The following is a 15,105-nucleotide window of genomic DNA, read 5'->3' on the forward strand; positions in this document are numbered from 1 at the left end:
TCAGTCACACGTTTTTTTTTTGTTTGTTAGTTTTTTTTTTTTTTAGATCACTTCTGTGTTATGTAAGTACGTCTTGCAGTTTTGTAATATTTTAAACATTATCTTGAGTATTTCTTTTTATGTGATTGTAAACTTTGATTGATTAATAAACGTTTAGGGACTCCTGTACCTGGATGGTTGCGGTATTTTTCTTCTTTGACGTGCAGAGACGTGGCCCTGCGTGATGACGTCACGGTCGCCTCCCGTGTCTCAGCTCGGCGGTGGCAAACTCTGGCCAAACTGGAGCAGTCGCGGCTGTAAATGGTCAAGTTCTCCTCAGCCTCGGAAGCGACAGAGAGCGGAATAAGGAGCTCTCGGTGCGGAGCCAACAACCAGGCGCCAAAAAAAAAAAAAAAAACGACAACAGACAAACTGGAAATTAGAGCGCGGGACAGAGTGTGTGAAAGGTAAGTGTCTTCTTTAGCCTATATTTATACGCGTTGTTGTTGCCTTGGTGAGGACAGCAGTTAGCTGGCTCGGGCTGTAACAGGCTAAACACGCGCAGTGCTGCTAGCTTGTGGGCAGCGGTTTCACTAGAAACCATGTCTGCTTTTAGCTCATATGTCAATATCGGACGGTTTTTCGTGAAGATTACTCATTTGTTCACAAGTCCGGAAAACAAATGAGCGTTATCTGTATGCATCGAGCTGAAACCATGTCGGCTGTCATATAAGGCGCCACCGACCTAAGGTGATGGTAAACAAACCATCTTCTTCTTGTGTGGAAAGGTTTCAGGCAGGTAACTATGTTTATTCTATGTGTAAATAAAAAAATAAATAAATAAGAAAGAAAGAAAGAAAGAAAGAAAAAGAACTTTAGGTATGTAATTTAATATTATATAATATAATATCGATATTGCTGGATACATCCTCCATTAAGACTGTACTTTTTCCAATTATTATTGACCAGTTTTTATCATTATCTTGTTTTTTGTGCCTTGTCATGCTTGTGTCACTGTGTAGAGGATAAAAGATTGTGTGGCAGGAAAGAAATACAGTTTTAATCCTGTGTGTGTGATTAATGACTCTCTGGCTTTCAGGAGAGATTTACATGAGCTCATTTGTCACTATATATGTATACTGTGAAATTACCTGCAGATCTTGGTATTTGATTACATTTATTCAAAAGTCATGTAAATCCCGTAAATGTGTGGTTTTGCATCCCCAGATATCAGTCCATTGGTAACAATATTTCGTATTATATTCCTCTACATCAACCACTTTAAACACTACTGTAATAATATTTTGTCAATTTCTCCTCAGCCGTTGAAAATTTGCCATGAAAAGCTTGTTTATTGGGTTACAAATGAATGCAAATATCTCTGTGTTATTTCAGAATAAATACTCGTATTTACCCCACCCACCGCACTCCTCTGGCTGAGGAACCTGCAGAGCCTGTCTGAGCCTGCCAGAAGCAGCAGCAGGTTTAGTGGAGACAAACCTGTACTGTGCAATGGCTCTGTTGACCCTGCACCGGATCCCGTCTATCTCCGCCGCTCCAGTGAGTTCAGTCATGCCACTGCCATGTGGTGCACAAAACGCTTTGCATTGTATCCTCGAGTATGAAGTTGTTTACCTTTTTGCCTTACAAAGAATGATTCAGTCTGTTGGCTGGGAGCTGTTCCCGCCAGCCCCCCCGAGAGCTCTGCGTGAAGAGCGGCCGCCCCCTCGGCGTGCCGTTCTGTGAACATCGTCACCGCGTTTGCCTGAAAGATAACGAGACCGTTTTGTTTTTCAGTGTTTGCCAGTGATGTGATTTCACTGATAAGTTGACAGGGCGATCGTGTCACGGCTACATGGCCGTAGACGTGATTAAGCTCGCATTCGTCACAACATCGTCAGGAATTGATTAAATCGCGTTACGTCTGTTCAAATGCTGGCTGTCACTGTTAAATACATACAAACACTGCACTGTCAGCTTCTGTCTCTCCTACCTTACATTCTGTCATCATGAACTTGAATTAGTGTTACAAGTGTCGGGTGCCTGGCTTTTACTGTTCGTTTTTATTTGTGTGTTTTTTTTACATGGCTAAACCATAAATTACTTAATTGTTGGCCCAAGTCTCATTTTTTCTGCATATCTTGTCACATAATCTAATCACATTTCTATCTAAACTTGTTTTCTCTCTTTTTTTTTTCCTTCAAACCCTCATCGTTCCTCCCTTGGCTCCTGCTCACTTCTCCTCTTTAATTTCTTTTTTTTTTTTTACTTGACTGTGTCTGGACTTGTCAGTTGCGTAACAGGTAATGTTACTGTCTCAAGTTTCTTTCTCTGTGAACCGTTTTTGTCACAGCTACTTCTCTCTTGTTTCTTTCTCCCTCCCCTGCCTTGCATTCTCCTGAACGTCGTAGCGTTGTCTTTCACAGTTTATCTGCTTGTTTTCTGTATGTGCTTCCATATCACTCTCTGTGTCTGTGTCCTCACTACTGCATCTCAGCTGTGAGCAAGAGTTAAAACTAACTGTTTCCAGTGTTCCCTGAAGATTTTGATTGTCTGTCCAACGCGTTTATCTTTAATAAGTATTAGAAACAGTGTGCAACATGTTCTCATATTGGTGTAATACAGCTAGACCTTCCTTAGGTGTGTGCATATGCCAATCTTTTTGATAGCTACAAACAATCTGCACAACAGAAACTTTAGAATTGATAAATAATGAAATTATAAAACATGTAATTACTTGGACAGAGTCATAATATATTATAGGTTTGTACACGCAAACCGAATGACGCAGACTCTAATAGTGGCTAAATCCTTTTCATCTTCCAGTCTACTTGATCCTTTCTTGTGATTTGTTTTGTGTTTCAAGGATGAGCTCCTCCAAAGAAGAGGGAGACTTCAGAAAAGGTAGATGTACACCCATGCCGGCTTTGAAATATCATTTAATTAAAACCCAAGCAAAACATAACCACCAGCCTCGACTGCAGCGTCGTCAGTCACTGACGTTTGTCTGTCTCTAGGGAGAGCTTTGCCCTCGTAAAAGGGGCAGCTCTTCTGCTGGAAGATGGCGACTCCGTGGGGCTTCACGAGGAGACTTCTCAACCTCCGACTTCACCGGTGAAGCAGGACAGTGGAGCATCAGACACGCGGCGCAGGCACCTCCACGCCATGGTTGAACAGCTCAGACCGGAAGATACTTTGAAGCTGGTGAGGGAACGTGTCTACACTCGAGCTGCAAAGTATTTGAAAAATGTTGCATGAGTTGCATGCATCTATATAACAGGTGGAAGACCTAAGGATATACACTATATATTGCCAAAAGTATTTGCTCACACATCCGAATAACTGAATTCAGGTGTTCTAACCACTTCCATGGCCACAGGTTTATAAAATCAAGCACCTAAGCATTCGGAGTGTTTCTACAAACGTTTGTGAAAGAGTGGGTTGCCCTCAGGAGCTCAGTGGTATTTTACCGTGGTACTGTGATAGGATGCCACCAGCGAAACAAGTCCAGTCATGAAATTTGCTATCAAGTATTTCACAGTCAACTGTCAGTGGTATTGTAACAAAGTGGAAGTGATTGGAAACGACAGCAACTCAGCCAAGAAGTGACAGGATACGTAAAATGACGGAGCGGCACCAACTTTCTACAAAGTCGACCGCTCCAGACCTCCAAACTTCACGTGGCCTTCAGATTAGCTCAAGAACAGGGTGTAAGTTGCATCCCGGCCCTACATCACCAAGTACGATGCAAAGCCTCGGACTCGGTGGTGTAGAACAGGCCACCGCTGGACTGTGGAGCAGTGGAGACATTCTCCTTAGGGGGGGGGGGCAATCAGACATCTCCATCTGGCAATCTGATGGTGCAATCTGGATTTAGTGGTTGCCAGGAGAACGGTACTTATCTGACTGCGTTTTGGCAAGAGTGAAGTTCGGTGCAGCGGCGGGGGATTATGGTGTGGGGTTGTTGTTGTTCAGGAGCTGGGCTTGACCGCTTAGTTCCAGTGAAAGCAACTCTGAATGCCTCAGCATACCAAGAGATTTTGGACAGTCCGATGCTCCCGACTTTGTGGGAACAGTTTGAGGTGGCCCCGTTCCAACGTGGCTGGTGCACAAAGCGAGGTCCACAACGGCGTGGATGAGGGAATTCGGTACAGAAGGACTTGACCGGCCCGCACAGAGTCCTGACCTCAATCCGACGGAGCAACTTTGGGATGACTGCGATCCAGGACTTCTCGTCCAACATCAGTGTCAAATGAGCTTCTGGCAGAATGGTCAAAAAATCTCATAAGCACACACGTTAAGAATGGGATGTCACTTAAATTCATACGCGTGTAAAGAGTATGTCAGATTAGCTATTTGAAGTTAAAGGGCCTTAACGCTGCTTCAGATGAACAAAAGTAATTCGAGTGAAGTGATGTGCTTATTTTGGAGGAGGTTAAGACAGAGAGCACCAGTCTCTCATTGTTACTTGTTATGAGCAGATACCCTTAAGAGAAACAAACGTGAATGGCGTATCCCCAACAAAAAGCCTTTTGTGGGAAGTTCTAGGTTTTAGAATAATAAATTAATCTGCTCTTAAATTTCTTGTGGATTAAACGTGGAAATGGTTCAGTTCGGAAAAGATTACCCATGTTTCGGGTTCACCACAGCAGGCGCTGTAAATGTTCACACCTCCACCATCATCACACCAGGTTTGAGTTGTGCAGCAGTTTGTGGCCACTGTGCTGTGACTGAGGCATGACTGCAGCATGTCAGTGTTTTAAGGTAAACACGCTCGTGAAATGCCAACAAACTGCACTGGTGGCTTCACCTGTTTCTGGACATTTACTGCTGATTGTGTTACGGACACATTCCAAAGTCTTTCTGCACATTTTTGAGATTAAACAGTGAGTTTTTCAGGAAGCTTTTTGATTTCTAAAACATAAACGTTACAAAGTTTCTGATGTGGGTAAAACACTTAACATTAACTTACGCATTCAGGTCTTAAATTCAAGATTTTACTCGAAGTTTCCTTCAAACTCTTTAATGCACAACTGGACAATCAGCTGCGTTACTTCACAGCAATTGTGAAACTTTGATGGAAAACCTAATGTTTGCTTTGGGGGAAAAAAAGTAATGTTAAATATGCAGAGTTTAAAGTTAATGAGCTAAAACATGGATTAAAAAGGAGCCCAGATATGGTCCTTTAAGTGGACAATAGCCCGTTTCTTCAGTTCTCTTTAAACACAGCATTCACTTCCCGATTCGATTTTTTCCACGAAGGCCAAGGAAAACAAACTGCACTGGATACTTTACACCGCCTGTAACCAGATAACGTCAGACTTTGGAGGAAACTGTGAATTGTTGCACATTCGTTTTACTTGGCCTCACCAGTTTTGTCTCGGCCCCCTCCGTCCCTCTCATCCCGCAGGCGGTGCAGCTGGAGTCCAGCAGCCCGGTCAGAGTCAGGTATCTGATCGTCGTGTCCACGCTGGGCAGCAAACAGGAGAGCATCCTGCTGGGCATGGATTTCCCCAGCTCAGACAGGTGTGTGTAACCAAGATGCCGGTGTACTGTTCCGCGAATAAAGCCCGAGATAAGATATCTACTCGCTTAAACAATTTCTCGTTCCAGCGTTTACGAGTTAAACGTCCTCCCTTGTGTTCTGTTTGTGCGCAGTGATCGCTGCACCATAGGTCTCGTTCTGCCGGTGTGGAGCGACACACAAGTGTATCTGGACGGAGACGGGTAAGAAACTTTTGGGGGGGAAAAAAAAGGTGCCTAAAAGCACAGACTCTACAGCCTGATATCTGGGATTCTGGCCAGAGATAATGTGAATGAGTAATGCCTTTATTTATGGACTTGAATCATTCTCCATAAATTACACCGGCTCCCGCCACTCACTCGGGCGCTTACATAAGCATGGTGATCATGTGTTATTGTAATGAAAAGGATAATAAGTGCGGCCGGCCTCTTTGTGGTCAGTGCAGGTTCGGCCACAGAAAGTCCTAATGAATCTGCTCTGCAGTGCAGCTCATTTAAATCACCAAACGTCCATTAAAGCTTAGCATTAGCGAATGAACTCTCCAGGCCTCTCGTCTCATTAGCGGCTGATGCTCAGAGGATTTAGCCGAGGACGCTGTAGCTGACAGATAAAAACGCTCGGGGGCCTAACACGGTGCAGACTGTGTTTTAACTAATCTGCCGTCACATGCTGAGTTTCATGCAAGATGCTTTGATGGGTTGCCGTGTCACACCAGCGTGATCACCCTCATCGCACCTCCAACCGTGCTAGTTCTCTGCCTCTCTCTCACCGTCCTCACGGCCCTCACATTTTCATCATACTCTTTAATCTCAAGAACTGTCACTAATTTACACTGAATAATTTCTCTCTTCTCGCTGAGGCTGTTGTCCGTCTATGGTTCTTATTACTCTAGTGTTACTTCTCCATTTCTTCTTTTTTCTCTTTACCAGAATAAGCATGTCAGTGGTCGCATTACTGTTTTTTTTTTTTTTTCCTTGCAGTGGTTTCAGCGTGACTTCAGCAGAAGAGACCAGGATTTTTAAGCCGGTGTCCATGCAGACAATGTGGTGAGTGTAAAGTATTACAGTGGATTCAATTCAGTATTGTACTTCTCAAACTGTCTCAGCATTGACTCCACCACTAAATCTTGAGATGAGAACCTTACATTTTCTTCTTCATGCCGCTGTCAGGTCGGTGCTGCAGGTGTTGCACGGCTGCTGTGAGCGGGCAGTCAAGGCGGCTGTGATCCCGGGCAACGGGCTGGAGTGGGCCCAGCATTACAACCAGAACATCGAGTCTGATCGCTTCTGCCTCAATGAGTGGGAGGCCATGAACGACCTGGAGTCGGTCCGCAGGGACAGTAACGGGCAGAGGTAAGCGCCGTTTCCGCTTAAATGTTGGTTCGGTGCTCACGCTTTAGTTGTATTAGTTAAAAGGCAGGAGGTTGTCAGAGGAGCTGTCAGTGATGCGTTCAGTGAGGAGCAGAACTACTAATGCTTCGTATTTGCATCTGTAACAATGCAACATATTACACGTATATGTATTAATTAAAGAAATCTCCAGCGCTTGTCTGGGATTAACTACAGCATTACACAGTGAAAGTATAAAGTATTTCAGCATAATATTGCTACACTAAATGGGGAAGTAATAAAGAACCGGCCTTCTGTATGTTTTTACTGCTGGTACATACTCGTGAACTCGTACTAAAGTTGAACTTTTGTTTTGCCGCAAGCTCGGCAGACAGAGTTTCCAACGAGACTCTGATCAAAGAGCATCTGAGAGACATCATGAGGACCGAAGACCTGGACAACCTCACATCTAAAATGGTGAGACTTGTGCATACACACAGAGGGAGAGAGGAAGTTACTGCGAAAATATTAGAAGAGCGTGACGCAGGAAAATAATGGATCTGAAGTACGAGAATGTGAGAGTGAAACGTGAGCTTTATTTCGCCGCTTTAGGTGCACGCTGCTCTGGAGACCCGGATAGGCTTCGACATGAGACCCTACAAGGAGTACATCGACAACGAGATCCTTGTCACCATGGCTCAGATGGACAAGCCCTCTAAAATATTTGACTACCTTTACCTAGTGAGTGGTTGTCCAGCTTTGACTATTTTTCACTGTCGTGACAAGAAGCCTTTTCATTTGCTTGGGTCAGGGAACTGACGGAAATGTGCTTTCACCAGGATGTTGTCATGTGACTGTAACTTCCCCTTTGTGGGAGATCTGCGTTGAGAGTGATAGGGAAGACTGTTACTTGCCTTCTGAACCCTTGACTGAGCGTCTCTTTATCTGATTTCAGGGCTCTGAGTGGAACGCAGCAAACTTTGAGGAGCTGCAGAAAAACAAGTCAGTGTTTTTTGCCTCCACCCTTCCCTCTAACTCTGTGCACTGTCAGCCATCTCTCTGTTCCATTGTCTCATGACGTGGGTAACACTGAACCGTGCATTGTGTTTCGCTGAGTCACTGCTACGGCTCTGAGTTTGCGTCTGTGTTTTTTTTTTCAGCGTGGGCTACATCCTGAATGTGACGAGGGAGATTGATAACTTTTTCCCAGAGTCTTTCACTTACATGAACATCAGAGTTTACGATGTGGAAGCGACCGATCTGCTCTCTCATTGGCCAGACACGTACAACTTCATCAACGGTGCAAGGTAAACATGAAACAAAAATCCAGACGCGCTGTTATTGACCACAGTCGTATGGGAGCACATGTCTATCGCGCCTCTACACCAACCACATCACATTTATATTCATTTCATCATCAGAAATTAAAATTATGAAAAGTTCATTATTCTGCCTGCTCCAGTTGACCTTGTGTTGACACATATTTTCTTTGTTGCTGAGAGTCTGCTGTTAAGATCCATACCTGTCTTGGAGATAAATATAGAGGTGATTAGCCTAGCGTGGAGCAAAACCACTGACATCATCTTGTCTGGATCTGTCCAGAATCCGCCTGCCACCTGTTTCTCAGTCTAACGGCCAGGCTGTTATTATGTAAACACTAAGTTATGTGGGTGCACATAGTCACGATTTGTTACCATTTACCAGAGCCAGGCGTGCTGTTTTACTGTGTTTTTTTGTATTTACGTTGAGCTAAGCTAACTTGGCTACTACATATTTAATGATCACAGTGTTATCATATCTTTGGGGTGCATCAGGGACACCATAGATCACAGGGGTGGACAAGGAGTTGTCAAACATTAGATTTATTTCATACTAAATTGGATAATCGAAGGTTTGTGCACAACAAGCTATTTAGTAGTTCACACGTCTGTGGTCCAGCTGTCAAATCGGTTTCACTATTTCAGACAGAATGAAAGAGACCCCCCACCCCGTAGCAATGACACCCCAGGAGGACGCAGCCTGACACAGACACACAGAAAAACAGTTTAGGAACAACTCAAAAAGAGCATGAAGAACAGAACAAGGTGTTGACTTGGCCTCCAAATTCACTAGATCCCAAACTGATCAAGTGTCCGTGGGATGATCCACAGAGGCCCCTCCCCTCAACCCGTAGGACCCAAACACTCCCACTAATAACATTCAGTTACCAGACACCACAGGACACCCTCAGACACCCTCAGTGTCCATGTCCATTCTCTGATGAGTCAAAACTGCTAATGAGGCCATAATGTTATGCCTGATCTGTGTATTAATCCGCATGTAGACCACAAACTATATGTACAGAAATGTATCCCCACCAGTGTTTGTATTTACTGTATGTACATCCTTACATGCACTTCATGACTTTACCCAGTTTTCACTCTGTCTTAGACTCTCGTTTACTCTAACCCGTCTACACAGACTGACAAAAGTTCCACTTCTGTATTTTCTTTTCAATTTCAGTGTGTTACACTCTCGGTCATAGTGTGAAGTCTTTCCTCGAATCCGTCCAGCTGATCAGTCAGTCGGTTTTGCCAATTTATCGGAGCCTCCGCGTATTTTCCAGCAGCTTGTCACTTCCAGGTGTTTTAGAGTGCAATGCATGTGAAGCCGGCGACCGCGTCATCATGTACTTTCCATCAGGGGATCAAATCGTCCCACCATGATTTATTAAGCACTCTGTGAGCGTCTCTTCCTGTCTGCGTCTCACAGGAAGAGCGGGCAGGCGGTGTTGGTGCACTGTAAGATGGGCGTGTCTCGCTCTGCATCCACGGTGATCGCTTACGCCATGAAGCAGCAGCGCTGGCCTCTGGATGTGGCCCTGGCCTACGTCAGGGATCGCAGGTCCATCATCAAGCCCAACGAGGGCTTCATGAAGCAGCTGCAGACCTACGACGGCATCCTCAAAGCAAGGTCAGGCCTCAGGGCTCTGCTCCGACGTGCCCGACTGCTCGTAGTTTGTAAATGACAGTAGCGCGTAGCTGGTTTGAAGACGTTGTGTTTCGTGTTCGTTCATGGTTTCAGCCAGCAGCGCCACAGCGCACTCTGGAGGCGAAAGTCAAAAGAACAAAGACAAAAGACTGTGTGCAAGGACGACGGAGGAGAGGAAGAGGAGGAGGAGGACGAGGATGATGAGGATGATGAGGATGATGATGAGGAAGGTGAAGGACTTGATGAAAGGGACGGTTCAGAGGAAGAGCCCGAGGTAGCTACTTCACCTCTTTTAAATGTTGATGATTTTTTTTTTTTGTTTACGCTTTAACTGTTTTAACTTCCCACACACACACACACACACACAGGTATTTGGAGAGCTCCCCCACAAGACCAGCACCAAGCAGGACCCTGAGCAGACGGGACCAGGTCCTGTCATCACTGTAAATGAACCAGACAAGGTGAGCAGACTGCCGGGGCCCTGTTGTCTTTTTACTTTCTCTCTCACACAGTTTATCTGAAGCAGCTTGTGTTTTTATCTGACTTTAATATCAAGGTCGCTCCGAGCGTTAACCGCAGTGGCAGGATGAACCTCTTCTCGCTCATGCAGTCTATCAGCGAACTAGATGATGTGGACAAAGGACACGAACAGGTAAATGAACCGTCTCCCTCTGTCTGTAATTTAACTGAGCACTCAAATGGCAGATTAGGAAGTGGAAGAACCACTATGTGAGTGAATATACTTCCTGTTATTTCCAATCTGTTTACCGTATTTTCCGCACTATAAGGCGCACCGGATTATAAGGCGCACCTTCAATGAATGGCCTATTTTAAAACTTTGTTCATATATAAGGCGCACCGCATTATAAGGCGCACTGTCAGATTTTGAGAAAATTGGAGGTATTTAGGTGCGCCTTATAGTATCGAAAATACGGTAGTTTATCGGTTACGAGAGGAAGGGCAGCGGAGCGGTGTTATTTATCGCAGGAGAAAAAGCTCTTTGGCATCATCGCGGTGAAGAGATGAATGACTGTGGCCATCTCGCTTTGTTCCCTCGGAAACTCTGTTTAGTCTTCTTTACTTGGCGCAGGTCATCTTGTTGCTTCCTCCACTTCCACACCATTGATTCGTTAATGTTAAATTCTCTCGCTGCTGCTCTATTCCCGTGTTCTACTGCGTGACTGATCGCCTTGAGTTTAAACTCTGCGTCGTAAGCGTGTCTCTTAATAGGAGCCATTTTGGGGTCTTTACATAAACACACAAATGGAAATGAAACGGCACGCCTCGCGCACTCATATCCCAGCATGCACCGCGCGCTTCTTCTTCTGCGGGGGGAAATGAAGTCGGCGGCTGCTTACCGTAGTTGCGAGACCTGTTGTGGCTCAATATTGGTCCATATATAAGGCGCACCGGATTATAAGGCGCACTGTCAGCTTTTGAGAAAATTGGAGGTTTTTAGGTGCGCCTTATAGTGCGGAAAATACGGTATATACATTTTTGAGGGATTATGATAGTGTTCATGAAATTATCTCCGACCTCTGATGTTCCAATACACTTCAACATCGTGTTACCTAATTGTCCTGCTCCATTTTCATTCATTTAAAGCGCAACAACTTCTTCATGACATGTATCCCTGTGGTGCCGGCGTTCCTTCACCAGCTCCGAGGGGCTGACGTCACAATGAGCCCTCCTCTCCTTCTCTTCTCACACTTCAAAGTTTCACTCCCGTCTTTTCATAGATGCCCGGCAGTCCGATGCGGTCTCCAGCGCAGCGGAGGCGTAGCCACGGGAGACGAGCACTCGCTCACCAGGCAGCGTGCGTGGACGTCTCGCCTGAACCCCGCAGCCTGCCGGATGTCGGAGAAGCAAGCCCTGAAGTGGACAAAGAGATGGACAAGCTTTCAGTGTAAAAGAGGCACAGAGTAGGAAAGTCCCCGAAGGAGACGAAACCAGAAGGAGATTGAGCTCTGGGAACATGCCAAGGTTTTTATACACTGATACTGAAGTTTTAATTTATATGTCGCAGGTCTTTCATTGCATAGCTCAGCTCATAGTTCGTTTTGACAAGAATCTTGCTGCAGTATTGCTCCACCAGTAAAAGCCAGGATATCTGGTTGCTGAAGTCATTTCAGTGTATTATTATGTTTTTTTTTGTACTAGTTTTTAAGATCTCTCGCATACAAACCGGTTAGTCTCTTCCCTCTGACCCTCTTTAGCTCCATTATCAACGGGTTTCTATGCAATAACTGTTCTCTTTCACTCTGTAAATACAACGCTGTACGCTGCCGGGACGAGGTGGACGGTTTTAAATGTCCTACACGTCCTCTCTTAAAAGATTTCACTGTATCTAAGCTGTGCATTACGGACCATGTCAGGGCCAGTTTTATGGCACATGCCTGTTTGCCAAAATTATGTATTCCTTATGTGCCAATGAATATATTTAACTTTAAATCTTTATCACGTCAGTATGTTGAGAAACACAGTCACTCATTTGGTTTTATTCATCTTAAGACCAGGCCTGCACGAGTGCCTTCAACCCGAGAAAGAAACGACTCCATGACTGGTTTTAAGGTTTTTAATGCGAGGTGGTGGTTGTATTTCTCTTGTACCGTTTATCACTTTGGTTTGACTGCATCTTGTATGTGACTTCCCGAGGTTGTGCATGTATGCGTATTCCGTATTTACAGTATATATGTATCGACACATAATTGCCGATGCCCCGGGTGCATGTTTTGAGTTTTTATACAAACCTGTGAAAGGAAACTTCAGGGTTTTCCTCTTGTAATTTTACAGACATTGAATGGCTTGAGGTAAATCATTCAAAATGCTCAGTGCTGATGTGGAATTTTCTTATTTGATGCTGGTATTTTCTTACCCAGTGAACCTAAGCTCAAGCTTCCATCATTTAACTTGCACGCTCAGTTTTAAAATAAGTTAAACGCGCACTTTATAATCCCTGGATACACTCCGTTCCCACTGCCTGAGCCAACTTCACGCTGTACCTTGATGGAAATGATCTTTTTAAAAATGAACTGTTCAAGTGTCTACGTCTTGTTGTGTTAAGCTCCCCACTGTCTGCACCTCACTCTTGTTTACAAGCACTTTGAGTGAAAAATAAATGATTATACCCCAACCACACACTTTATTCCTTGACTTAATAACGAGAGGAGAACTACTCGTGTTTATAATATTTCATCCACAAGAGACAAAGCACAGGGACAAACTTCCTTCCTTTGATCACACCTTTTGATCCTTTTTATTAACTGTAGTTCTGATGTCAGTCATAATTCAAACAAAGGAGGAAGTAAGCGATAAAGAAGACATTTATACAAAACAACAGCTGCGACAGATGACACCTAAACTCATGTCCCGACAAATTTCCTTCTGGGTTCGCTGAGGGTGATTCCTCCCGCTTTCATCGCTGCCCTGAAAGACTGAACCTGCAAAAGAGAGCGGCCAGAGAGATGGACGTGAAGCAGGTCACAATTTAAGTGAGGGGAAAATTCTTCCAACAGTTCCCGCTGGGTGTACTCACAGCATCGGAGCGGTACGTCCAGGGAATCTCCCTGTACACCATTCTGGTGATGCCAGCCTGCCGGCACCGATGCGCCAGCACCTCGCCCACGGCCTGACACGCCGCCACGCAGTTCGTGGAAGCCAGCTGCTCCTTCAGCGCCCACTCTTTGGTTGAACAAGTCAGCACCGGGTCGGGAGAGCTGCTGGAGAACACTTGGGCCGTCACGAAGTGGTTGCTGCGGAAGAACATCAGCCTGAAAGATGAGAGAGAAACGGTAAGTGGCAGAGTTCTGTGGGAGGAAAGGAATGGGACTGGAAAAAAATATGTGCTATGACACCAAGTTAGCACTTTCTTTCTTTACTCACATGTTCCTCCACGTCTGAGGATCCTGACTGACTACAGGACTTGCATGAATGCATTCAGTCACATTTCTCACTTTGCAAGAAATATTGTAAAGTAAATACAATATACTCTCAGTTGTTATTCCACCGCGACTCTTGTGACGCTCAGTTAACGTGGAAACGGCATCAGAAAGATGATAATTCAACTGCGTGTTTATTATGGAGGATGTGACTTGTGGTTCTGTTAAAATGGATTCAGTCAAACACTAAAGCGTAGGTACAACAACACAATTCAAGAGTACTGCAAAACTACAAATCCTCCAAAATAAAAACAGTTAAACCAACAGTTCTTGATGAAGAGAAGATTAGGTGCAGGACTGCATAAGGTGTAATCCATTTGTTTTCACCGGTGTACCTAATGATCTGACAGGTGGACGTATGTCCATGTTGTCTCTGATCACAGCAGCAGCCACAGTTTCCCTGCCTTAAATGACAGTTTTCACCCATTTATGGAGAATTGGGGGAATTGTCTTGTTAATTAAATGCGTCATTATATCATTGCTGCAAGAACAATGTTGTCACATGTGGAAGAAAAAGGGGAAGTCATGTGATCTACTTAGATCGCAATTTATCCATTAACATCCAGACCTGTGGTAGTACTCGCGGCGGGGCCAGATGGTCTTCCAGCCTCGGTCCTTCACAGCCAGGGCCATCTGCTCCAGGTTGCGGGGGTTCCTGTTCACGAAGGTCGGGCTCACGGCTTCACTTTGATCCTCTACGGGTTCCGACCGAGGGGCCGCCTGACTCAAGCACCGAGCTGGTTGACACACAACAGGCCACCAAGTTAGTTACCGTGAGACAAAACCACCCGGGCTAGTTAAGACTAGTTATCACGGTCTAACAGTTTACGGTCATTTCCAGCAGCTAGTTTACCTGTCTGGCTTGCAGCCACTGGGCGACATCGATGGATTTGACCGAGGAGCAGCCGCACACCGCGATTTATTTCCCTCAGAGCCATGTCCTCCTCATCAAACAAAATAAAACTCTGCTCGGCAAACTATCGTCTCCTGAAACACCGTTTCTTCAAAAACACACCAGCATTTCTCTTTGGTCGAGAGAAGAAATCACCCTGACATGTGAGCCGCCATCTTTGACGTTACGGAAATATCCTTGGTGTTGATGTCACTTTAAAATCTGCACGGCTAGAAACAGAACTCAAGGTTCCGCTCACGCGTCATCGCCGAAAATCAAAATAAATACTTTTTCTATTTTTTTAACGCATCACTGACGGTCTTTAGTGATTAAGAATCGAGTAGATTAAATACATAATATCGCTATAAGTAATTTTGCATTTTGACCTAGAAAATATGAGCTCGTCTTAAAAAAAATATGTATAGTTGTTAGATATTAACAATAAGGCAACAAAATCTATATCCTTGTCTTTGT

At 44.7% G+C, this 15,105-nt stretch overlaps 2 protein-coding genes across 2 annotated transcripts; one reads left to right on the plus strand and one right to left on the minus strand.

The window, feature by feature from the left end:
• Window positions 1-187: 187 nt before the first annotated feature.
• si:ch211-203d1.3 (protein phosphatase Slingshot homolog 3) lies at window positions 188-12,939 on the plus strand. Its single transcript, XM_047584903.1, has 17 exons — window positions 188-446; window positions 1,375-1,539; window positions 2,846-2,883; window positions 2,997-3,183; window positions 5,390-5,505; window positions 5,638-5,706; window positions 6,484-6,549; window positions 6,673-6,855; window positions 7,215-7,308; window positions 7,444-7,572; window positions 7,787-7,833; window positions 7,992-8,138; window positions 9,583-9,783; window positions 9,895-10,075; window positions 10,170-10,262; window positions 10,358-10,453; window positions 11,541-12,939. Exons 2-17 carry the CDS (start codon window positions 1,492-1,494, stop codon window positions 11,709-11,711), a joined length of 1,866 nt encoding a protein of 621 aa, XP_047440859.1. The 5' UTR covers window positions 188-446; window positions 1,375-1,491; the 3' UTR covers window positions 11,712-12,939.
• A 90-nt stretch (window positions 12,940-13,029) lies between these two features.
• Window positions 13,030-14,835, minus strand: mrpl18 (mitochondrial ribosomal protein L18). The gene is made up of 4 exons (XM_047584905.1): window positions 14,593-14,835; window positions 14,308-14,476; window positions 13,337-13,571; window positions 13,030-13,241 (listed from the first exon to the last, which is right to left on the minus strand). Exons 1-4 carry the CDS (start codon window positions 14,675-14,677, stop codon window positions 13,164-13,166), a joined length of 567 nt encoding a protein of 188 aa, XP_047440861.1. The 5' UTR covers window positions 14,678-14,835; the 3' UTR covers window positions 13,030-13,163.
• Between the last annotated feature and the right edge of the window lie 270 nt (window positions 14,836-15,105).

This window comes from Mugil cephalus, chromosome 5 (assembly GCF_022458985.1).
Source record: "Mugil cephalus isolate CIBA_MC_2020 chromosome 5, CIBA_Mcephalus_1.1, whole genome shotgun sequence".
NCBI classification, from domain to species: domain Eukaryota; kingdom Metazoa; phylum Chordata; class Actinopteri; order Mugiliformes; family Mugilidae; genus Mugil; species Mugil cephalus.

Bases quoted from the DNA above. Each gene is read 5' to 3' on its own strand.
- si:ch211-203d1.3 (XM_047584903.1), top strand. From the start codon at position 1,492: ATGGCTCTGTTGACCCTGCACCGGATCCCGTCTATCTCCGCCGCTCCA. The intron at 7,573-7,786 runs GTGAGTGGTTGT...ATCTGATTTCAG, and splicing joins TATTTGACTACCTTTACCTA to GGCTCTGAGTGGAACGCAGC. The intron at 10,454-11,540 runs GTAAATGAACCG...GTCTTTTCATAG, and splicing joins TGGACAAAGGACACGAACAG to ATGCCCGGCAGTCCGATGCG.
- mrpl18 (XM_047584905.1), bottom strand. From the start codon at position 14,677: ATGGCTCTGAGGGAAATAAATCGCGGTGTGCGGCTGCTCCTCGGTCAA. The intron at 14,477-14,592 runs GTAAACTAGCTG...TGTGTCAACCAG, and splicing joins AGTGGCTGCAAGCCAGACAG to CTCGGTGCTTGAGTCAGGCG. The intron at 13,242-13,336 runs GTGAGTACACCC...TCTCTTTTGCAG, and splicing joins GGACGTACCGCTCCGATGCT to GTTCAGTCTTTCAGGGCAGC.